Source organism: Aplidium turbinatum, chromosome 2 (assembly GCF_918807975.1).
Source record: "Aplidium turbinatum chromosome 2, kaAplTurb1.1, whole genome shotgun sequence".
Taxonomy (NCBI): Eukaryota; Metazoa; Chordata; class Ascidiacea; order Aplousobranchia; family Polyclinidae; genus Aplidium; species Aplidium turbinatum.
In genome coordinates, this window is record NC_137473.1 from 43094121 (window position 1) to 43120310 (window position 26190).

The 26190-nt window shown below is 37.8% G+C and overlaps 1 protein-coding gene across 3 annotated transcripts in view; it reads right to left on the minus strand.

Moving 5' to 3' along the window:
- Positions 1-1996: 1996 nt before the first annotated feature.
- LOC145788008 (solute carrier family 53 member 1-like) overlaps positions 1997-26190 on the minus strand; it is a 28276-nt gene continuing 4082 nt past the window's right edge. The window contains exons 2-17 of one of the 3 annotated variants that reach the window (XM_082599852.1): positions 17132-17194; positions 15916-15967; positions 15707-15808; positions 14444-14595; positions 11914-12000; positions 11080-11229; positions 8617-8697; positions 8033-8160; positions 7523-7667; positions 7125-7313; positions 6136-6286; positions 4210-4410; positions 3955-4121; positions 3448-3587; positions 2939-3172; positions 1997-2673 (exon numbers count right to left, since the gene is read on the minus strand). In XM_082599852.1, coding sequence (XP_082455978.1) covers positions 2577-2673; positions 2939-3172; positions 3448-3587; positions 3955-4121; positions 4210-4410; positions 6136-6286; positions 7125-7313; positions 7523-7667; positions 8033-8160; positions 8617-8697; positions 11080-11229; positions 11914-12000; positions 14444-14595; positions 15707-15808; positions 15916-15955 — 2064 coding nt within the window. In that variant the 5' untranslated portion in view covers positions 15956-15967; positions 17132-17194 and the 3' untranslated portion in view covers positions 1997-2576. Of the gene's footprint in view, positions 2674-2938; positions 3173-3447; positions 3588-3954; positions 4122-4209; positions 4411-6135; positions 6287-7124; positions 7314-7522; positions 7668-8032; positions 8161-8616; positions 8698-11079; positions 11230-11913; positions 12001-14443; positions 14596-15706; positions 15809-15915; positions 15968-17131; positions 17240-26190 lie in introns of those variants that run through there. The other 2 variants (XM_082599851.1, XM_082599853.1) reach the window with 2 other exon arrangements.

Genomic DNA, 26190 nt, shown 5'->3' on the forward strand with positions numbered 1-26190 from the left:
TTTCCAGAATTGGACAATGCCGGCAGCAGTGGCCGAGTGGTTAGCGCATTGAGCTCGCAGTCAAGAGTCTGCATGTTCGACTCCAGTCACCCGCACTTGCTGTTGTTTCTCTGGGCAAGAAACTTTACGATAATTGCCTCTACCCAGTGATGATGATGGCGTATGAGCGATCTTTCCAGCCTAGATTGGAGGGCAGGAAATCTTCAGCCACTCAGCAGTCTCGTCGTCCAGGATACCTAGATCTCTACCCAGTGATCGATTTCGAGTAATGGGTGGTACCAAATTTAAGTCATAAGTAGAGTAGACAACCGGAAACAGACATTGCCGTCGGCTGCAGCGTGGGTCAGGTGTACGTCGGAAGGCGTACACCGATGCATAGCGCTCAAGTCCGCTTTCCCGCAATGCAGGATAAAGATAATAAAACAAACAATATTGAATTCAAAATCTTTTTGCAACGCAAAAACAAAGTAGCTAACCGAGCACTTCTCTCAAAAAGAAATTACTGATCTATCTTCAGACTTAAAGTTTAAATTTTGTGGAAATTTATAAACTTTATGCAAAAAACCTTCACATATTTTGGCTTAACGTTAGAGCGGAATATCTACTATGACCTGATTCAGCAGTAAGCCTAACCGCACTCCTGTCGCTTGTTTTGACGTATTTGTCTTGAAAATTTCCAGCAGAGGAAACTGAGGCAAATGCTGGGTACTCGTTGAGAGGATCGTCTCACCAATGACACAATTACAAAAAAAAAAAAAAAAAAAAAAGATCAGTTAAAGTCTCCTTCAACCCAGCAAACATTGATCTAGATTCTAGAATAGTGGGAACAACTTGCTAGTGATAAGTCAATCTGGAAGGAGAGAACATGGGAAGGCACGGAATTTTTCAACAACAAAAAGCAGGATACAAAAGGTTCAGAAAAAATAAAATATTAGAAAAAAGGCTAATACAACCACGTTCCCAAATCCCAACTCTCCATGCAATGTGACTTTTTCCCACGTCTTTTCCACTGTAGACTAGGCTTCCAAAAAATAAAACCAGTGCTCGGAAACGAGCTGGAGCCCACGACAACAATTTGTGCGAGTCAGCGTTTTTAACGTTGATGAACAGACATCATCAAAACTAAGCAACGTTGAAACCGCCTTGGAACCAGCATTAGCCAATTGAGCCACGGCTGGACTTGCTTTGTAGCAAAAAACGGTCGCATCCATCACACTCACATCCATATGAATAAATGTGTTTGGTTCTTTGTTTTGTTTCCAGTAGGCTGCGTGTAAACTGTAAAGTAACAGTCATTGAGTACTGTTAGCTTGTTTTTAGTTTTCATTCGAATTAAACCTTTTCATCAATATCACAAATGTAGGTTATATTTTGCACTGTTTATCATTTTAACCGTAAAGGGTCGCGGAAAATTTTAAGAGTTTAAAAGGGGTGCAAAAAAGTTTGGGAAGCCCTGGCCTAGCCGACCTTCTTTCGAATGAATGTGCAGAATATGAATCTAGTTTTCTTGCACAACTAAATCCGACAATATTAGGCTATTCAATTACGATTCGGGAGATGTGTAATGTTACTGTGAATATGTCCCACAAAAATCACCTAGTTTGGTTCAACTAATTCTAAAGCTGCGAGCGATTCAGCCTAATCAGGCATCATCTCACTAATGTTATTGACCAATCAGAGAAGTGTCTTGTGATCGACGTACCAACATCGCCAAATTTAAATCTACCGTAACTGCTAAGTTCACTCTTCAAAAGGATCTCAAACTTTACATGTGAGCATCTTCTCTTGAAAGCGCTTGGTTGGCGCCTCACAGTTTGGTTAGAATGATGTACCAGGAGAACATTGATTATAAGAATAAAAAATTACCCCAACGGGAGAGAAAGTTTTCCAGTCGGAGCGTCCTAGCCAAAATGTTTCCTCTGGTGCTTTACTGGATCAGCACAAATCCACTTAAACTTGTCATCTTTTTTTTAATTGTATCGAGCAGTGCAAGAAGCGAATGGCTCGATCAATTTTTATTGAACAACATACTGCAATGCGACAACAGTGATATAAATGTAAAGATAAAATCTCAAGTAAAAACGGGGGCAGCTCCCTGAACACAAGAGAGCGGCGGTACACAACACTCATGCTCTACGATGGCCAAGAATACAGAACTCAATAGGTGTGTTGCAACGATCTTCAATAGGCTACGTCAAGCTCAATCGTTATTACAAGACAGGCAGGAAGAGTGGCGGACAGCTAGAAAGCGGTGAGCAGCCAGGTTAAGATGGTAGCACCAAGTGGCATGTCTTCGAGGTTAGGCTCATTGATACACAAATCACTGTTCATTGAGAACATTTGGTCAGTGGTCACGTATCCCCTTCTTTCGTATGATAAAGATCAATAGATAAAAATTTCTGATGAAAACATAATTCGATAAAGAAACTGAAAGCAGTCAATCGCATTCCACAACTGAAGGTTGACTTGAATTACTTCATCTTCAGTAACTTCTTCATACTTCAGGGATTACTCATCGCGTCATATCCGGCGTTTGAGAAACAGTCGGCTATTTCTTACGAAGCAAGAATCATCTCCTACACAGGACTGGTGCTGGGTCCTTCATCTGAACCAACAGCTGCGCTGTCATTGCGATCAACAACCTTGACCACAGAATCAGGGGAGGAAAGTCGCCTGAAAGCGTAAAAGTTGTGTACAAGCAACATGTCTTTAGCGTCCCAGCCAGAAAATCAGTCCTTCGTTACATTGATTCAATGTTGATGCAAAAAAAAGTAATCTCTTTAGCTGAGGTCATGCCAACAATTCAAGATAGGTCAGAAATAAACGCTTAATAAAACTGGTACGATTTTCAATGCCTTGTGGCAGCCTAGTCTGCAGCAACAGAAGAACGCAAGAAACGTTCAACGAGAGCTTCCAGCCGCACACGTCGATAGTTTACCTGAGCTGTTCCTCACTGATGCTCGGCGTCGAGCGCACGCGGTGCAGCGGGCGTAGGAGATAATTGTTGTTAAGCAGCAACGACTCCACCCCGCCTGGTTCGTCCATCATCTTGATTAGCTTGGATTGGTCGTCGGGCCGTATGGGAGCGACCGATATGTCGCGCACGGCACGAAACTCTCCACAGTTGTTGAGATGCTCGTTCTCAACACGAAAGAAATTCCAAATAAACCGCCTGAAATAAAGCACCAGTCGAGTAAAGATCGAGTAATTCCAACAAGAACTACACTCGCGCATCGTTGCATTAAATGCAGTTTTATTGACGTAACAACAGTTGGACATTTTCTTGAAAAAAAAAAAACTTTTCATTTCGTTTTGTTGCAGGCATGACTTTGCTTTGAAATCTGACTAAAACGTCACTTAACTGGCCCTAAATCAATGATTGGCTGAAATGTTGCTTTACAGTTCAATATACGTATAACGTCATCAGTAGCATAACGCAAGCATCACCTTATCACCTCCATGATGGAGACGATGGTTCCGACCACATTGTTTATATTGGTCGACTCAATGGTTTGTTGCACAGCCACTTTGATCACCCACGAGAACCGAATGATGGAATCTTCCACAATTGCTAAGTAGTAGACTGCCTGCGATGGAAACACTTGTGATTACAGCCATTGGAAAAACAGTTACAGCATTATTCTCGCAATCTATTTGCGTATTACTGTATAAAAGGCATTTTCCTTAATAACTCATTATGCTTTCAGAAAACTTGGAAGTCTGTACAAAAAACGCCCTGCAAATTTAACGCAGCTCGAAAGTTTACAGCTTAATAATTGCAACATTGACGTATGTTTAATTGGAGAAAAAAATATACTGGGCTATATTGTGGTAGTAGTCCAGTTTTACTACTACAATACAGTATAGCCCAGTAGCAGTAAATTAAACCCAAGCGAAAGAAACGGTTACAAATGGCTCCCAGTGGACTGCCGAAGTAAATTATTTTATCTTTACTTTGTAAGGATAAACGATCTCTTCCCGCAAGAACTTGTTCTCTCCGGCGTTTTTGTCCAAAAAGCCCCAATCCATCTTGATATCCCAAGCCAATGTGTAGCAGCTGTTCACAAAGGAGCTAGCGATGAAAAGGTAGAAGTAGACGCTTTGAAGTTCGTTGGTATTTTCTGCATTGAAATCATCAACTCATAAACACAATCTGCATCTTACTCACACTTTCGGCAACAAGTGCACACGAACGAAACGAAGACTCACCCAAGTGTAAGACGTACAAAGCGCGAAAGGTCTCCCTGAAGAATGTTGTTGAATACTTTCCAGCGTTAACCAGATGAGGGAACCACTTCTTAGAGTCGTGGTAACGGCGGATGCATTGGACGAACCTGATGAACGCGGGATAGCAGGCCAGAACCGCACGAAGCCCGTACGAGTACGAACCACATACGGACGTGGTCGAATCTGCACAAAACAGAGTTATCAAAGGCTGCTCTTGACGAAGTCTAAGAAGAAGGCACATCCAAACGTACAACTTATACCATGTCTTCAGCAACATGTCGTTCAAGAACATGATTTGGGTTTAATCAGAATATAAGACAAGATTATTGGAAACTATGTGCGGTTAAGGCCAAAAGCGGTGTAATAATTACAACTAAAAACAACTTCCAGGTGTAAATGTTGCGGTCGCTTGAGCTTTAACCGTGTTAAAGAAAACACTGAAAGTTTAATTATATGTTGGCGGTTTTTCCCATCCTTGTGTCCTCTTTGTTTTACGTCACGACGGATGTTCACAGTCGCTATGTATTCCTTGTTTACATGAGTATAAATAGAAACAGGTGAGACCATGCACAAAGATAACAATAACACTCCTGTGCAACAAAACAAGGTGAGGTGATCCTTTTTTACATAGATTTAACGTCAGCAAGTGTTGAATTGATGTACAAAATCTGTTTTACTGGATCATCATAATTTTATCATTGTTGTGTCTGTGACGGAAGAAATAGCGCCAGCTACAATGAGCGACACACAAACATGTCAATGAAGAGAACACGTAAAACACTCGAATGGTTCAAAATGTACATGAATAGTTGTTTGAGAGGTGAGGTACGGTACATTGTAAGGTCTGCTGCCAGTGCGACCACAAAACCCTAAAATTAGCATCAATGACACGACTTTCCAGGAATACATGCTGAGCATTCACTGAGTTTGTAACGTTATTGAAAAAAGTAAAGAACTACCAGTAACGCGCATTTCCAGAGCAATACAAAATAAATTATCCTTCTTCACCTCAAATCAATCATATTCATCTGGTGATTGATGTTGGAACTACGAAGTCATTGTTAATCATTTAATCAATCTTGAGGATCTTATTAAAAACATCAAAATGACAGAAGCTGTAAGAACAATCGATGGAATTAAGGCAACGTAAGATTTTGGGTTCCACCGCAGACAACCAAACGTCAATCATCGTGTGGTGACGTTTCACCTGTTTATCGCTAAACATAAATTTATATCCCAGCAACGAACTCTGCAACTTCACCAGGATTCAATGCCAGCAAGCTGAATACATTTGTTTGCACTCAATGAGCGAGAGTTCACAATGTAATATCGCAAGGCTCGGTTGATACGTTGCAACTGAATAGTTTTTATCGAGCCTTGACACGGGTTTAACTTGTGTCAGAAAATAGCCGTCCGTTTATGAATGCTTGTTGTATAATGTATACTGTATATTTTTGCATTACAAACATTGTTCCAAACAAATTCAACAAATATGTTCAAAGTTGTTGCTTTTAAACTTCATGCCCTGTTACCAGTGTTTTGACGGTTATTCATGTGTCATTCATGTATTGCGATATTCGAGCTTTGCGTCATTCGTGCCTTGCGGCATCCAGGTCTTGCGTCATTCCGGTCTTGCGGCCTAGAGACGGCGTCACTCGTGTTCGCCTCATTCGGACCGCGGCATTAAGTCGTGTATCCGTGTTTCCAACATTCGTCCCACTCAAATGTCAACAATTGAAAAAAATTTAATTTTGCGGAAAAAAATTTAAAGTTTGGTTTAACATTTTAGATGTCAATGCTGTAGGACCAGTGTTTCAAGCTGTTTAAAGAACACCTTGAAAAAAAACCCATAACATCGCATTCACAGGCAGTATGAACACGATGCAACCTATCCAATGATGCACTCACCTATCTCGCCCGTATAAATGTTCCCATCGAAACCATAGAAGCAGATAATGTACTCAATATCGAGCAGGAGAGATGAAAGGCTGTTCAGTTGATCAGCAATCCAGAAGTCAGCGAATTCGACCGGGTAGAAGCCGCAGGCTACCAGTCGCCACTGTGCAGGTAATAAATAATTCACTGTGATCATGTGACTGGCCGATGCTGATTTATTGTACAGCGTGATAACGTACGTCACACACACTACACTTCGATATTGCTTTGATGTGTGATAGGCAATGTATGTATGATAGGCAATGCTAGCACCTTTGACCTTTGTGCTATGATAAAAGTCTCGTTTTATTATACAATATACAAGTATCAGAAAAAATCGACCAGGTTCCATTAAAGCAAATGTTGCCAGCAATGGACAAAAAACATTGCCTAATCTACAAGCCAACAAGGTTATTTCATGCAGAATTGATTTATTTTTTCAGAATACATTAACACTTAAGATGCAATATGTTTCTCGGCAGCCGATTTGTAGCAAGAATTGACAGCGATAGACACGTGTTTCGCCCATGAGGATGCAGTGTGAAAACCGCATCTTTGCTGCAAATACTTAGAAGAGCCAAAAAGAGATGGAAATAACAGCATGAAAGCTACAAAACGCAGTCGTACTTAATCATTATGTGGTCTCGTCAGTCCCTTAGTAAATATCATCAAACCAAATAAATTCTACCCGCATGAGCCATTTCAAAAAAATCCAAGGTTTATTCTCGCAAGTATGCTTCATAAAGTATCAACAACTACCTATGAGTTTTGACGATATAATTGCAAGCATTCTTCGGCTCAGTTTGAAAATCACTGGTCAACGGGATGTGTGGTTCCTATGAAGTAAGAGTAAGACGAACTTTACCAAGCGTGGTGATTGTTATTAAGTTAACGATGCTCACACCCGATCAGATGTGGTAGATAGCAAGTCGTGTATTGGAAAATAAACGGTTGATGCTCACCAAGCGCTTGAGAAGCCAAAACCTCGCCTTGTGGAAGAGGATAGGAAATGGGTTGAACAGAAAGGCAAGGTAGACCAAGCCGACCAGGCCAGGACTCAAAAAGGAGGGATAGCCCTGGAGCAACTGCAGATTCCCGAATAAAAACAGAATCAGGCCGATGCCCCAAACGATGGAAAATATACTGGAGACCTGAAAAATGTCACTTTGGTCAGTGTAATTGAAGATAATGGGGCAAAGAGGTCACAACCCAGGCAGCAAATCAGTCGTTTTTTTACATTGATTCAACGTCTGTAGACGTAGAATCAATGTAGAAAATGGCTGATTTGCTGTCTGGGAAACTGTTCAAACAGTAATTTACTGTACATTGAAAAACAAACTTTGAAAGCTCCGCGACTTACTTCAAAGAAATGCTGATGTGACAAGTGGTGTCTAGGATCAATCTCAAATATAAGGACATGGTTCACCCCAGCTTTCCGCCAGCCCCATATGTTAAAACCAAGGCAGGTGATGAAGAGAAATAGCACAAAGCCGCCTTTGTATAAGCTTCAATAAACAAACCACAGTTAGAAACCTAGAGATAAGATTGCACTAGAATTGAGCTACTTTTGCTACATTCGTACAGTTGGTTTCAACAATTTTTTTTTATTTTTATTTTTTTATTTCAGAGATCTTTGTGCACGTCAGACAACATTAATAATGAGAGTACGTGTAATCATAGGTAGCAGCATCGAAATTTATTGCAATGAGCACATGAACAGGAAAATTCATTTAAATGAAGCTTGGAAAGTGCTGATAGCTGCAAGCGTCATCAAAATCTAAAATAACAACTTGGAATAGAAAAAACCTTAGATCACTAAAACGTTCCACTGCATCAACGCTGAGTGACAAACAATTCCGCAATACCATACTTAACAATCAGCCATGGATCGACGGTTATCTGGATGAAGACAGCGGCGAAGACGGCGACAGCCAGGATAACAACGAACATGCCTAGGAACAAACCGACGCGGAACACGGTGCCTTTCGGGTACGTTCTCTACGGATGATACATGTATGAGCATCACCACAATTAGGTCGTATCCAAGCAACAGTTAAGTCTTTGTAGGCTAGAACTCAGCGAATGCATTTTCTACCTGTCAGTAGTTGTATACATAACATATTTAATCAGCAAAATTGCATAAAGATTAAGGAAACGATTATTATAAGCCTGTTGCTATTGTATTATCGATCATGCGCTGAAACTGCTTTTTAAAGCGCTGAGCAGCAACGCATATCTGCGATGGATGATACAGCGCTACATAAAAACAACCATTATTATTAGTACAGCCTATATCAAAACCCGATTGAAACAACATTTACCGTACAAGTAAATTTTGACACAGTTTTTAAGTTGTACTATATATACTGAAACAATGCTTTAATAGTAACTTGACAAGTGCTCGACAATTTGACGCCGAAAGCAGAGGAAAATTAGTTGAAAGAAAATACTTACAGTGTCGCTTAACGGAGGTACGCGAAGTCTCTTCATCGCCTTCGATCGATCTCCATTTTCAAGATCGTTGATGAACAAATTCTAAAAAAATACCAGTGAACTGAAGAGCGAGTGAGTCATTACAACCAACCAAGTAAGTACAAGAACCTAACAAACAATGATGGATCACTTCTTTTCGTCTTCGCCTAGGTGAAGCAAATTACCAACCAAGCACTTCACATCAATGACGCTGTTTAATTATTGGAGTTGGAAAGTTTTTGTTTTCTCTTTAAGAGTTCTCTTTCATTCATTGAATTTTTGAGGTAAAAATTTTGCTGACAATAGTAATGAGTAGGCTACTTTTTTACTTTTATTGTCAGCATACGAATATTCAAATGTACCGTGTTCCTGTTTAACTTTCAAAAAATTGCAATGTTTGTTTATTGCTCTTCATGTGCTGTACTCCTGTACAACATATTTTATCGACAACAAGCAGGAAATACGTACGGTAACTCATTCATATATCTTTACTTTAAATATATACCAATCAACTGGTAAAATAAAAGTGGATATTTTTGAAACAGTCAACTTTTGTGGGCAAAATCATTGCTACAATGTTGATGCTTGTCATGAGCGTTAAATGGTCAGTTGCTGAGACTTTAATCAAACCACTGAAGATTGTATTTAGGGTACGCCACCAACACTCAAAGGTATTTCCTGACTCGTCACATTTCGCAGACGGTTGCAAGAAACATGGGAGATTTTTCTGAAAATTACATTTTCTGTCTACATGTTAGATCTTTCACTGTCTAGATCAGGGGTGGGGAACCTTTTTAGTATTGCGGGCCACATAAAACGAGAAATAACACATGCGGGCCACTAAAAATTTCGAAATTTTGTCCAATTTTTCTGGAACATTCTGCCTTCATCACCAATCTTTCTTTTCTTTCTAGAAGCCATTATACAACGTAAAATTTTGCTAATTTGAGAAGTAGGCTACTCTGCAAAACACTTTTCACGAATGGTATTCAAGGCTTCCCAAACTTTTTTGCTCGCGACCCCTTTTAATCTCCTAAAATGTTTTCACGGCCCCTTACGATTAAAACGACCAACAGTGCGAAATATACATTTGTGATATTTATTGAAAAGCTTAAATCTAACGAAAATCAAAAACAATTTACCGGCACTCAGGTCGATTTGTTTTTATTTATTTCTGACCATAGCAACGAAGCCTATGGGGCTATGGGCACTGGCAGCCTACTGGAAACAAAACAAAAAAACAAAAACATTCAGTGTGATGGGTCACGGGTGTGACTGCTTTCTGCAACAAAGCAAGTCCAGCCGTGGCTCAGTGTTTGTTAATGCAGGTCTTAAGGCGGTTTCAATGCTGTTTAGGTTGGAACGACGGTAGGCGAAGTGAGAGTATTTCAGATATATAAATCATTTTGAAATATTTGTTTCCAGATGTTCAAATTTTTGATGAACGCATCAATTTTAGATTTCAATGCAAAATATTGATGTCTTCTCTTAGGAGGGACAAATTAAATTCGTTCAGTTTTTCAAGCAAATCTGACAATTGGCATAATTCCAAAAGCTAGATGTCATTGCGAAAATGGTAGACCAAGACTGAATTTTATTCTGTTGGAAAAATCGCGATTTCGGTTTTCAACGTTAATTGGCTAGCCATTTTAAAGCGTTGACTCTTGAAAGCCACCTCGCTTCACGATGTAGTAAAAGAGTTTTAACTCCGATTCCATTTCACCTCTTAAATTTACAAAAATACGGGCAGCCTATTGAGTGCGCGACTCTGAATAAAGTTAATAACTGTCACAGCATCTCGCAGAGAACTGTTAATATGCAGTACCTTGTGCAAATTGGTATACTTTCTGCGACCCCTGAAGTTCATTACGCAACCCCCCAAGGGGTTGCGACCCCCAGTTTGGGAAGCCCTGGGCCATAACTGACCGATTAACAATAACTGGTCACATTGTTGTTACAAATGGCCTTCTATGATGGATTAACTAGTCATAGAAGGCCATTCGCAATATACCGAGGATGCAGAGCCTACTCTTTTTTGAGCTGTTGTTTCAATATATTTTGGGTAAAGAAATTTTGATGAAGGCCACATGGAACAGTCACGCTGGCCGCATTCGGCCCGCGGGCCGCAGGTTCCCCACCCCTGGTCTAGATCTTTCACTGTCTCCCACAGACGAGAGAAGCTGTTGCAATATCACCAGGTGGTGAAAAATGAGAGGATGTGATGATTGAGAGATGAATGGAAATAACTACTAAGAAGCTCAACTTCATTATCACTAATCGAAATATACTTCAGTCGAAGTGAGCAGTCGCGATATTTCTGAACATTAACTGATAAAAAACTAGCTGTACAAGTGATCACATTATCGCCTGTAAGTGCATTCGCATGTTATAAACTAACACAAGGCTTTTCGAGCTACACAACTATGCTATAACAACGCACCATACCTCAGTTTTAATGATGTACTCAGAAATTACGGAGTTTTTGTAAAAATGTGAAGTTTCAACGTGATTCACTCTCCACACTCCTCCCTTGTTCGTGTCGAGCATCTTGTCGTGCTTCTTCAAGATCTTTCGGAATCCAGTGAAATTCAATTCCTGGAAAGAAGTAAGTGTACAGTGAGTAACTACCCAGTGCGAAAAAGATTATTTTTACATTGTTTGAACGTTTGCAAACAGACAACTTTGTTAACTCAGACAGCAAAATCCGTTGTTTTTACATTAATTCAACGACTGCAGACGTTTCTGTTGTCTGGATAGCTGCATAGACAGTATGCAACTCGAAGCATGGTAAATTGGTGCAATTTACGTTGCTTGGGTGAAAAACATTTGGACCTTCCTTCGAGACTGTTCTATTTTTTTTTATCAATTTATTTGCCGTTCACAACACCGTGAAAAACCAAACTCACCTAGTGACAGTTATATCAGGTTTGTGTGCTAGGCCTAAGCCTAAGGGGAAATATAGCTGAAAACGGCCCACAAGCCACACTTTTGACCAAACAGGTTTTGGTGGTGAAAATTCAGGTTTTGCTTTATGATACAGCTTTTAACCAGACAACTGAGACTGCAGTGGTTCAGGTATTTTGTATATATGATACACTACACACTGAACGCTTTCCTGAACAAGTATTGTTTAAAAGATGTAATTGTAGCTCCGTGGTCATACCCAGTGTACCTACTGCAATGACGAGGCTGTAAGGCCGAAACGGTGTGCCACTGTTTGCCGTTTATAAAATATGTATTATGTATATTTAAAAAAAAACACTTGCAAACCAACTCCACCTGATAGTTCTGGAGGAGAATCAAATTCAGATAAAACTCAGAAAATGCCAGCTTTAAATCTTTCGACGTTCGAATATGAGCTTTGTGCTGTACAACAATAATAAGGTTTTTCATAACAAGTTTCTTTGTTGCATTCGACAAAGAAGAGCCTTCAATATAATATACAAAAACCTATAGAAAACTTATATATACAGGGTGATCCGAAAGTAACTCCCTATTCTAAAATAACTGTAATTTATTCTTGAAGTGTAATTTCTCCAATTAATGAATATGAGAAGAAAATATGGGAAAAACCAACTGAAAAAGGTGATCTGGTACTATGACACTTCCTCAAATGGGCGATCTACCTAATACAGAAAGCAATATCACTAAGAAAATAAATCAATAGCTTTTTTTCCTTGGTCTGAACCTTAAAACATTTGACCAGGCTAACACACACAATAGTATTTCAATAAGATAAATTTATGTTATGGAACCGGTTTTCTTCCATTAGGAATCGTCAGCATAACTGAGTCGAAATAAAAATTAGCCTACATCAATAGATGTCAGCACAACTGAGTCGAAATAAGAATTAGCCTACAATATCAATAGATGTCAGCATAAATGGACCAAAAACAAACGAAAAATTACAAATTAATTAAATAATTAAAACTGTTCATGACCTCCAATCCTTCATATTCATTTCTTTATTTCTGCCTTTTCTTCTCTTCATAGTTTAAGCAAAACGCAACTATCGAATATTGTAATTTCAATTTGACTTAGCTTGAGCAAGTAGACTATAATGGCAAACACTTGAAAATTCAAATAAAATTTACTAAGCAGAGGATTATAGAAATACTATGTCGGTGAAATCTAGAATAAATGCTTCTATTACATCATCATGCTAAACTTGCAATTGTGCAAAAATTTAAAGCAAATCAAGGCAATACAGCAATCAACCTTTTTCAGTTGGTTTTTCCCATTTTTGATCATAGATATGGTTTTTCTAGTTTTTCCTAACCTTGTCACCTATTCTGCCGCATTGATTGCTTTAAATTTTTGCACAATTGCAAGTTTAGCATGATGATGTAATAGAAGCATTTATTCTAGATTTCACCGACATAGTATTTCTATAATCCTCTGCTTAGTAAATTTTATTTGAATTTTCAAGTGTTTGCCATTATAGTCTACTTGCTCAAGCTAAGTCAAATTGAAATTACAATATTCGATAGTTGCGTTTTGCTTAAACTATGAAGAGAAGAAAAGGCAGAAATAAAGAAATGAATATGAAGGATTGGAGGTCATGAACAGTTTTAATTATTTAATTAATTTGTAATTTTTCGTTTGTTTTTGGTCCATTTATGCTGACATCTATTGATATTGTAGGCTAATTCTTATTTCGACTCAGTTGTGCTGACATCTATTGATGTAGGCTAATTTTTATTTCGACTCAGTTATGCTGACGATTCCTAATGGAAGAAAACCGGTTCCATAACATAAATTTATCTTATTGAAATACTATTGTGTGTGTTAGCCTGGTCAAATGTTTTAAGGTTCAGACCAAGGAAAAAAAGCTATTGATTTATTTTCTGAGAAGAAAATATATTGATTGGAATTTTATTTAAAGTTCAATATAGCCACCATCATTCGCCACAAGCTTCTCAAGTCGACCATGAACATGAAGGATGAATGGACCCACAATCCTATCCGAAGTCATTCCACACCATACCGTTACCTTGGGTCGATTCTGCATTTTTTCACTGGTAACACGAGGATCTTCTCCAGCCCAGTAGTGACAGCTATGACGGTTCACAAACCCACCTCTGTGGAAAACTGCTTCATCACTCCAGAGTATATTTTTTAAGAGATCTGGCCAGTCTCCAAACCTAACCAACATCATCTCTTCAAACTCCATACGAATGTCGCAGTCTTCGGCAGAGAGTGATTGGCAGTAGTGTGGCTTCCAAGCACGCCACTTAAGCTCATTTTTGAGCACATTACGTACACAACGAAAGTCCACTTTCTCTTGCTGCTTGTCGAATTGACTTTTTCGGGCTACGGCTAAACATTTCTTGAACAAGTTGCACTACCTCAGGCTCTGAATTTGGAAGGGCGACCGCTTCGTTGAGTATCACTCACAGATCCTGTAGTCATGAGTTTTGCATGACAACTTTTGATCGTCTTTGGGTCAATTTGAGCATGTCTTCCCTTAGTGGTTCTCCACCATCTTTGTACTTCAACAATGGATCTCCAAACTTCGCAATGTGCAGCTATCTGGGCACGTTCCTGCACAGTGAGACGTCCAAACATTTTTGCAGGGCTTTAAAATTTCAAACAAATTTTAACAAAGTTAAAAAATGAATTCACATAACATATCTCAAAAGAAAACAAGATCATAGATTTAATTGCCAAACATTAAGTATCTCACAAACAAAAATTAAGAAATACTATCGCAGGATTTGAATAAATTGTGAGTGTTTTCAAATAGGGAGTTACTTACGGATCACCCTGTATATTAGTTAATTAACATTATTAGTGCTGAAGGCATCACCTCAGTTTTTAATAAAATATGTGGTCTTGAAACCCGATGCCTCAAAGCTGATGAGGCAGATGCGTTTGTGCTGGAGTGGAGCAATGAATCCTTATGTGCCTGCAGCTCACTCTGCAGGAATGCGAATCTTCGTGTCGATTCGGCGAGCTTCTCTGAAAATAAATACCGGGACAAGGTTTGGTTGGCAACATTGAAAGATGCAAGTGATAAAAGAGATGCAAGGTGGTTGGCAACAATTAAAGCATTTTAATGCCGGACAAGTTCACAGTTTGTTCCGACAGGTCAGTGAAGGAATATCTGGCTAAGAACAAAGAAAAAGTAAAGATCAATATCGCGATGTGCGCTACACTTCAAAGACATAGCTCTGCATACACTAACAGCCACATTTTAGAAATGGCATAGTTAACAGACTACACAGAAAAGTTGTACAGTAGAGTGCATCGGTTGCCCCCGACTTTTAGCAATAGACCCTAGGGTAATTCCATTTATAATTAAACATCCCTTGTAACCATCAGCCACATATTTTGCTTATTTTGACATACTTTTTGTACATACTATAAAAATGATGAAAATAGCAAAAAAAAAATTGGAATATCTTCATTGGGGGCCGAGATAGAGCACTTCGAATTTTCAGCCACTAGTAGGATTTTGGGAGCTGAGCACAGCCTTTTTTTATTTTGCGCTTTCATTTTTTGGCAATACCTCTTTACCTTGAACGATTTTCACAATGATGGAAGCGATGGAGCTACATGTTAGATATAACAGTGTAGCCTACTTACTTTAAAAACATGCTCCTTTTCATTAGGCCTACAGTAGGCTATGCACTATTGGTACAAAAATTGTGTAAATTGGTCCAAGGAGAGCTGAGATAAAAGAAATTTTGTGCTCCCCCTCAGTTGCATAATGAAAAGAAGCATGTTTTCAAAGTAACTACACTGTTATATCTAACATGTAACTCCATCTAATGACAAATTTGTGTAAAAAAAATGCTCAAAGTCTCCTTAGAAAAGAACTGGGTGGGGGTCAAACCTTATCAGATTTACAAAAAAATTTCCAAAAGTTATTTTCTAAGCTAACCGCACACACACAAAAAGGTAAGGTCTATTGCTAAAAGTCTGAGGCAAACGATGCACTCCATTGTACAGTAAAGGAAATTTTACACTGCCAGCCTCGGTGAATGGTGATAGGGCCTGCATCAGTTATTTAAAGTTACAATCTTAAAATCTATTTTAATCACGCAAATTAAGTAAAAAGAAAACAAACCTGCAAAGAAAGTATTGACTTTGGTCAATTCAAGATCGCATTTAGCAAAAAAAAGTTCCTCAAATCGAGCGATGTTTCGAACAGACATCTCATCTTTTCGAACTGAAAAGTTTAAATACAGTATATAATTAGCCTATATAATGCATTTGATAAAGATGACTTATCACAAATGATAAATTCTAATTTTACATGTAATAACAATCACTCACAATCTCCATCCATCATATCCTCTTTATAATCATAAAGCATGCTCTTCAAAACCTATAACATAATCAAATGATAATACAATGACCCAACTGGGTGTTAAAATTCAGTTACCTTTCACCAGATGACATTGAAAACTCAAGAATTTAATAATCAAATGGAAAAGAAAAAAACAATGATGGAGTTGAAATTATGTAAAGGTTAGCCTAATGTTATATTGGACAAGAGTTAAGCGTATCTAGATGCTAGCTTGCATAACAAGTTAGCCTAAAGAAAAGCAAAGGTGTTGAAAGAACTATCTCGAATGGTCATCTACACACCCAAGCCAGGTTTTTAGTAGCCAAGTTTTTAGTTGATCATTACGAGAGATGGTTAAGATCTTGATCTTTAAGATCACATTGTTTCAGTGTCAGTGATTCAATCTTGATCTTCAAGACCAAGATCATATTCTTGATGATCTTGATCTTCTCCTATGCAGGCTTCAAGCCTACTTAAACACAGTTGGAAAAGTTATTGCAATCTATTTTGTCTCGAATTTCTAGTGGTTTTCAGTGCTTCAAATTTATGTTTATTGTTGGAAGTTTTTTTACGTAATTTAACGTCGAATGTAACCACACATCATTAGCCAATCTTTAAAACATTGTGCTCTATTTCTCAATATCATGCCTTCAATCGCACTTTTTTTTCTGTTGGTTGTCACTGCTTCGAATTTTTATGTTTATTGTTGGAAGTTTTTACATAATCTAACATGGAAAGTAACCGCTCACACATCATTGGCCAATTTTTAAAATATTGCGTGTTTTATTTTTTCTTGCCTTCAATCGCACTGCAGTATATAACCTGGTGAAATTTTATTTTGTATGTTATTCGCTCTGAGGATGCACATTGTCATGGTGCGCGAAACGTCAGTGAAGCAATAAACCATCTTGTTTAGTTGTTAATTTTACTTTCAATTTCATCAGATGAACGTTGCAACTAGTGCTAGAATCGAGAGATGTATGTCCGATTCTTCTGTTTATTTAGAGAATTTTGCATTTTATTCCACAATATCGTTTCTTTTGCATTCTTGCGTGCCTATTTGACCGGCGCCTAACTGTCTGCGCCTAAAAGACTTGCTCCCGAAAAAATTGTACATATTTTCTTTATAAACATGCCTATTTTTATGCTATCAAAATACTATATGTATGATACAAAATATAAATTTACAATTTGCTAACTCACATCATATTCAACATATTGACTCCTCCATTCTGGGGTAAGATGCGCTTGTAAGTTTGCTCCAAACTTCATGACAATAAAACACAACAGCAACAATTATGATAAAAAGTCTAATTAAAAAAATAAGGAGGCTTAATACATATTGATGAAAACATTTATTACACACCACAGGTCAATCGATTCCAGTTGTTTACTTTACAATATAGTAGATGTTAACGACCTGTTTTAGCCTGGTGCTGCAAGTATGCTAGGGTGGTAGTAGTTTACACTAGCTTTCGAAACACAGTTCCCTAGTGTCGAGCGATGACAAATAATCAAGTCATTAGCATATCTACATTGTGAAGTAAACAACAATCATGCTGATAAAAGCGAAACTCAATTTTTTGAATTCCATTAGTGTTTAAACTTGCAACATTGTTGATCCCAGATCGAAGATAGAGATCAAATCCATCAATCAAGATGATTCTAAAGTAAACTTCAATGGATCAGTTAGATCACTGCTCCAGTAAATAGCATGGCGAAGGCATTGACATGATACAGTAGACACGGAATGGCCCGTTTCGGCGAGTCCGATTCGACGAGTCCGATTCGGCTAGTCCGATTCGGCGAGTTCCCTATTCGGCGAGAGCCTTTTTCGGCGAGTGCCCTATTCGGCGAGTTTTTGAAATTTTATTTTTGAAAGGGAATTATTGGGTACCATAGCCTAACTGTTTTCACATCGTTTTAACGTCGCTAAACGTTGAAAACGTGCAGAAAGGAATAAAAATAAAATGTTTAAACTATTAAATTAAAATTCGTCATGTCAGTTCAGTTCAGTTGTTTTTATTTCTGACCATCATAATTATGAAAAACGATACACGTCAACATAGCAAAGGTAGAAGCGACAAAACGCGAACGTTAAAACGTGCTTGTGACCGAAGTAAGTTATTGAGTTGAAAGAAATTTGGCACGGTCGCAACACCTTCAGAAAAATTTAAGATATAAAGGGAAAATAAAAAAAAGAGAATGTTATAAAAAAAAAAATCATGTTTATATCTATAAGTTAGTACTTTTGAATAGTTAAAATGATTAGTTTGGATCAACAAATGTGTGGCCTACAGCTTGGATTGAAAGGAAATTATCGGGTACCGTAGCCTAGTTATCCCTACCAGCAAAAATTTGTTCCAAGAACCCAGTTAGCCTAACAGTTCATTTTTACATTGTAGTAACAGAATGAAAAGGCTAACCAAATGTGTGGCGTATCGTTTTAACGTCGCTAAACGTTGAAATCGTGTAGAAAAGAGAACTTTGCTGACTAGGATACGTTGAAACTGAGAAACATTTACAGAAGCCCTTCGATACGTTGCATTTTTAAGATTATGCATTTTTAAGATAATGTATTCAGACGTTGAATCAATGTACAAATGAACTGTTAGGCTAAATGGGTTCTTGGAACAAATCGAAGGGCTTCTGTGAATGTTTCCCAGTTTCAACGTATCCTAGTCAGCAAAGTTCTCTTTTCTACACGATTTCAACGTTTAACGACGTTAAAACGATAGGCCACACATTTGGTTAGCCTTTTCATTCTGTTACTACAATATAAAAATGAACTGTTAGGCTAACTGGGTTCTTGGAACAAATTTTTGCTGGTAGGGATAACTAGGCTACGGTACCCGATAATTTCCTTTCAATCCAAGCTGTAGGCCACTGGCGCCGACTTACGGGGTGGCCACGCCACCCCGTTTAGGTTACATTACTTACTGCAAATAAATGTAATTTGAACGGAAGTTTAAATCTTTTTTTGATCATTGGTTTTCGCTTCAAGTCAACGAAAGACAAGAGGTGAACCAATACAGTATTGCTAAGAAAATGATTGTTTTTGTCACAAGTGTGATACTCGCGTGACATCAAGCTACCTGAAAATTACGCAACACGTGGCTACGAGTTTTTTCCTTGTTGTTGTTGCGATCGTTTTATTTGTTGCTTGTCATAAGTCATTGTTACATTTGTTAGGTCTACAATGGGATTTATTAATCAATAAAATACGATTTTTCCATTGCCTCCCTCAAAAATCTTTTTTGAAAATTTTTAAACTGCTCATAATATCGCTATGAATTATGACAGCTATAAAATACTTGGAAATAAAATTATCTCGATGATTGATAGCTCCACCCCCTAGGCCTAATTGAATATCTATTTTCAAATTTCATTAAAAGTTGAGTTTTATTTAAAAAGTGCAGTTAGTAAAGTAGCAGTTTTAACGTTCTGCAAATTGACACGTTTACATGATTCTATTCGAGGAAAGCTACACCCCCTGCCAATTCTCAATAATAAAAGCAACCTTTTCAATTACTCAAGACTTTGCATTTTGAATTATTTCCCGATTTCAATTGGAGTGTACTGTCATCTATGTACTTCATGCTTTAATTTCTACTTTGTTATCTACTTCATGCAGTAATATTGCGTGTCAAACTGTGAGGCAGGAATTTATTGGTCTGACATAGGAGTTGCTTTTTACATCATAGAAAAAATTACGAAAAGTTGTCCTGTAAAAGTCTGAGGCGGGAATTTATTGGTCTGACGTAGGAGTTTCTTGTTACATCATAAAAAAAATTACGAAAAGTCGTCCAGTAAAAGTTTTCGCCGACATTCCAGTTTTATTCAGCTTAAAGATGCCACCGAAAAAGCGTTCAAAATTGCAGCCCTCCATTGAGTCATTTTTTGTTGCGTCTAGTCAAGATTTCAGCCAGCATGAAAGTGACCAAACGCCTGAACGAAACGAAAGTGTGCCACTGCCAAAAGGCGTTAGCACGATCAGGGAGGTGGAAGAACCGAGCACGAGCAGGATAATCGCTGTTGAAGGGAGAAGCTATCAAAAATCGTGGGAGAACGAATTCCCGTGGCTAGAATACGATAGATGCAAAGATAGAGCATTCTGTCCGATTTGCAACTATGTCGCAACTGCTTGATCTATTTGCAAGCAATGAAACAATTTCATTAATGCTTCCAAACGTGGTCTGCATTGTGAAAATATACTTATCGTTGCCTTCCACCACCTGCGAGGCAGAGCGATCGTTTAGTGCACTCAGGCGCATAAAAACCTACTTGCGATCTACCATGACGCAACAGCGATTGAACCACGTCCTAATTTTAAACGTTTATCAAGCTGAAGCTTCACGGTTACTTGACCAGTTGATTAACAGTTGGATTGACAGAGCTGCTGTTCGCAAAAATACTTTTGCCAAATGTTAAGTGTCCGAGCAGCAACGTAACAATAAAATTCACGACATACCTCCTGTGCTTTGTTTTAAAGTTGCTTTGTAAATTATCGAGCTACAAATCAGGTGTGAAAAGACAATTGCATCTACGAAACAAGCTTAGTAAAAATCAAACAAAAACATGCAGTTTGAAAGTTTTTAGGTTGCCATATTGTGCTATCCGCCACCCCGTGCAAAAATAAAAGTCGGTGCCTATGCTGTAGGCCACACATTTGTTGATCCAAACTAATCATTTTAACTATTCAAAAGTACTAACTTATAGACATAAACATGATTTTTTTTTTTTGTAACATTTTCTATTTTTTTTTATTTTCCCTTCGTATCTTAAATTTTTCTGAAGGTGTTGCGACCGTGCCAAATTTCTTTCAACTCAATAACTTACTTCGGTCACAAGCACGTTTTAACGTTCGCGTTTTGTCGCTTCTACCTTTGCTATGTTGACGTGTATTGTTTTTCATATGATGGTCAGAAATAAAATCAACTCAACTGAACTGACATAACGAATTTTAATTTAATAGTTCAAACATGTTATTTTTATTCCTTTCTGCACGATTTCAACGTTTAGCGATGTTAAAACGATGTAAAAACGGCAATTATAATTAGGCTACGGTACCCGATAATTTCCTTTCAAAAATTTCAAAAACTCGCCGAATAGGGCACTCGCCGAAAAAGGCTCTCGCCGAATAGGGAACTCGCCGAATCGGACTAGCCGAATCGGACTCGTCGAATCGGACTCGCCGAATAGTAGCAGACCCCAGTAGACAAGTTTAATTTTTGTAATCTTGCAGGATATGATAAATGCCTTAATCCATTTTTCTATGATAATTGTGCTATTGTTTTTTGCTACACTACCATATTAACCATAGCCAGACAATCGATAACAACTTAATAACATTGAATTGCATAATTCAAAATTAATACAGAAATGAAACAGATACATAATTTCAAACGTTTTCGGCAAAACTTTCTGCCCTCTTTGAAATTATGTATCTGTTTCATTTCTGTATTAATTTTGAATTATGCAATTCAATGTTATTAAGTTGTTATCGATTGTCTGTCTATGGTTTTTAAAAAGTACCTCTCTACCAAAGCTATACTACCATATTAAATTATTGATTATTATTATGGTATTGAAAACCAGGTTAGGCTTAAAGTGCAACTGCACGATGACTTTGATTGCACTTTATCTGAAAAAGCAGGTTTCAATCTATAAATACCAACCTCGCTCTTACTTTTTAAGGCTATATTTATCTCAATAAAAATTATCAAAACTATGGTTTTCCACGTGCTTGTATTTTTGGCCACGTTCCTGCAATGGAAGATTGCATTGCACAACCCGCGGATTATGACGTCAGTTGGAGTCAGACCGAAGCGACAATCGCGTTTGCAAGTCTTTTAGTTATGTTTGTTCTAGAGCAGTGGTCGGCAACCTTTTTTAACAAAAGAGCGATTCTGTTACATATTTTGGCAGATATGACCAGCTGAGAGCCACAAAACGTAATACAGACGAAATCGGTTAATCAAATCACCTATTTGCCAGACGTTTTGATACAATTATACGATTGATTCGTTTAACCAATTTACTAAAAACAAGGTTTATTGTGAATGGGCGTAATTGTTGAGAAGCTGTCTGTGCTGACTAGGCTGCAACGCACAATCGCACATTACAACTGATACTTCCTACAACTGTTTACGATTCTGGTTAAACTTTAAAGAGTTTACTAGTTCTGTGTTACGTAACACTATGCTGTATGTTTCAGCTAGCAAAACTGGTCTATTTTTCATTGATGTATTGTCTGCAGACGTTGAAACAATGTAAAAAAGACCAACTTTGCTGACTGGGAGAGCATGTACAATCAAAGCATTTTTCTGCAAACTGCGGCAATCGAACTTCTTTCAATCTCATCGATCTTTGTGACGTCACAACGCGAACTTTGATGTAGACATTTTTGATTCAAGCGTGCTATTTTTAACTCCGTACCAGCTGTGTAGTTTTGAGTATGGAACGTGGCCTACGAAAATAGCGGTATGGTAGAAAAACACGGCTCACACTCATTTTTTGTTTTGAAATCGCAAAGGTTTTTTTTTTCAAGTCTTTTGCGCTGTCTGGTAAAATAATTAATTTGCAATGCTCTTCAACTGTACGAAACTGCAGAAATGAAATTACGCACTGCATTTCACAACAGTAGGCTACTTTTTTTCAGCAATTTTAAAATAAATTCTCCAAAGTTTTCCGGTTTAAACTTTTAGACATGCTTTCCAACACTTCACTCTCAAGCCGAAATAATTTGTCCGTGTCCATTCCTTGGAAGGCCAGTCGCCGACGGATGACATCGAAAGCCTTTAAACTTCTTTATTCAGAAGTGTGATTATTCCTTTTGTGTGCTCTTCTGCTTTAATGAAACCCAGCTGTGCGAAAATTGGTTGTTTGTAGTGCGATGTCTAGCACATAAGATTATGGCCTGGGATTACAGACACTTGTCTTTGTTATGATCGCATGCGTCTGTCTCACCTTTGCTTTATTTCGCCTTTGAACATTGCAGACAATTATGCGAAGCAAAAAAAGATACATTCTCTTTTCGCTAACGGGTACAATTATACGATTAATGAATAAAGTATCCAAACTAGAAGCAAACTCTGATGCTTTTATCCGACTTATTCTTTTAAGCAGTATATTATACGCTTAACCGATGTTTTTACTTAACATTAGATTGGATTTGTATTTCAGGTTTTGATTCAAATAAACGATTGATACGTTTAAGCAGTAGCCTATACTATTAACCGATTTCGTCTGTATATTATATGTGTTTCAAGTAGATCAGACCACAGTTTCTTTGCTACCGAACAATTCTTTTTTATGCCGTCATCTCTATCTGTGTACGGATTTCCTTGCTTAACAATCTATTGAGCTGCCACAAAACTAGCAGCATTGGTGTGGCATGGGGTTGTTATCCATTTATTGAAAGCTTCCTTACTCTGCTCCGATCTTTGCATAAGTTCCAATACTGCCTACTTTAACTAATCTCCAAAATGGGATAATGTACAGCAAAATTAAAGCACTAATATGGCTGTTCTGACCGGAATGGCCCGATTCGGTGAGTCCGATTCGGTGAGTCCGATCCCTTAACGGGGGATTTTTTCAATTTTTTTTTTTAATTATCGGGTACCGTGGCCTAATTATCATTGCCGTTTTAGGGTTAGGGGTTAGGAGTTAGGGTTTAGAGGTTAGGAACTCACCGAATCAGACTCACCGAATCGGACTCACCGAATCGGACTCACCGAATAGTAGCAGACCCGTTCTGACAGTGCCTTTTGACAGTTCTGACAGTGCATTTATTTTGAGATTTTTTTTCCACATAGGCTATTATGCATGCAGATATGCCAACATCATTTGCATTGAATGCAAAGTTCATGTTTATGTCCATGCTGAGTAACATCTCTGTTTTCGCCTAAAACTTTTCTCTTTTTTATTTGTGCATGGCTACTAATAAACAAGGGTACGCTGTTCAGGGTTCACGCCAAAAGCTGTAAACTGACCTGATAAAGTCAAAACTCGAATAACAAAAATTGTGAAAAAATTCTATTATTTTCTGACAGAGTATCACTCGATCAGAGTTGGCTCATTGCTGCATTATAACTAGTAAACAACGTTTTGATGCCGTTTTTTTTTTTTTTTTTTCTTTATCACAGTCGAACGCATAGGCTATACCAAATCATGTCAAATCTGGAGGGAGTCGCTCCAGAGGAGCTAAAGAGCTGCATGCGCAGTGGCGTAGCTAGAGGGCGGTCTGCCCCGGGCGGCATGTCTGGGGGGTGGCACTTTTAGACAGGACGTTTTTTTTTTTTGATAATGCAAAAGTACACGAAAAATAAAAGCAAACAGAATGGCAACGTTCAAAACATCTTAAACATCTAAAAACGTTTCAAATTTTCATGAACTTTTCTGCCGTTATGTTTTTAATACGTTACAAAATTCCTACTAGCCTTTATTAAGCAGAGGCGGAAACATGCTCTTCAAACTTGGGTAGCCTTGTAAAAGGTTACAAATTGATTATTTTTATTCTGCAGCAGTTTTTGTGCTTTTGCATTCAGTATATTACTAAATTATAGTGGTCAGTGGCGTAGCCAAGGGGGGGGGGGAGGGTTGGGGGTTCAACCCCCCCCCTTTTGAGAAAAACTAAATGGAGAAAACTGAATCACTCTTTGAATTTTACGAAGCAGATCTGCCGTGTATAAACGCCCTTGCTATTATATCTGAACTGCGTATATGTGGTATCGATGTCTTTTCAATTCTTCCCAAACCAGCTTGCCAAAAAGTGCTGTAAGTGCATTGTCATTTTGCCCCAGTCAACGTTTCCAAACATTAATATTTTACTCCGCATTCTGGCTACTCTTCCAGTTAGCCTACCACTTGCACCAATGAAAGATCTTTTTCTGCTCTTCGAAGACTTAAACTTATTTAAGAAATTCAACCTCTGAAAACCGATTAAATGGTTTGGCTTTGCTTAATCTGTATAGAAAATTGCTCCCAACTGTTGAGGATGTCATTAACAAGATGTGTGAAAAGGTTTGTCGACTTCCTTTTCCCTTTAGTTTCATCAGTATCAATGATTTTTTGCATTCTTATTGCTTGTGTTGATGAATTCTTCATAGCTGTTACTGTTAACTGTAAGCATGATTCTACTAATTCGACATGTTAAAGCAATTCTGGTGCTTTATCTTTTAAAATGAGAAAGAACTTGTGTGTCATATGCTTTATAATTTGAATGACCTTTCATATAGCAGGGTGTGACCGCTCTACAACTGTTCAGTATCCATGGTATGCAGCTAACTCGTGCAGTCGATGGAAACACCGCAATATCTACAGCTGTGAAAAATTGCACTAAGCTTTTATAGCCTATAATGCCTATACCCGATTCCAGTGATTCGTTATACAAAACTTGAATATATCAGAAATAAAGTATATAACTTCTTTGTCTCAAAGCTTTTTGTCTGCCACTCATTAAGATGTATGACGTCTATGACGTTACATTTTTTAAACTTCGGGTTAACTTTAAAACATAAAAGTTAGTGACTTACCGGAAGAAGGTCGTTTTTTGGATCAACTAAGGAGAAAATTGATAAATAATAAAACTGTAATAATCTCGCAAAAAAAAGCAATCAACCTATGAGTCATTCCATTATAATTCAACAGATTTTCTTCAAAAAGTCAACCCGCCCCTCTTGGAATTTTTTTGTTTTTAGATATGTTGATGTGCATGAAATTCTGAATGCAACAAAAAAAAAGTTATGAAAATTGATCAACCGGTTCACTAAATATGCCATTTTGAAATTTGTTGATCACTTGGTGGCGCTGATGAGTTCTCAAACATAAAATGTCATTTGTTGCGCCCCCTGATGATAGAGAGGTGATCAAACATTCGATTTCACTATTTTTAAGGGTGAGGATTCCAAAAATGCAAGTGTTTTCTGTGTATAACTATCACAAAAAAAGTTATAGAAACTTCTATTGTTTTTAGGTGGTCACAAAAAGACGCCCAAAAAGCCTTGTGGGAATTCATGTAGAGTGAAATTTTTTTTTTTGTAAGATAATCAAAGATGTCTTTTATTACAAAAAAGAAAAAAATTAGAGGTGTTTTTTGTTATTTTTTTTTAAATTTAATTTTAAAGTAAAGTATGGTTTTCACAGAATTTGTCCATTTCCAAGCCTTACATTGTTGCTCTTGTGTCATGTAATAATAGGCACACCAATGACATCATAATGGTTATTATTTCTTAACAATCAGCCTGTTAGTTGAGGTTCAA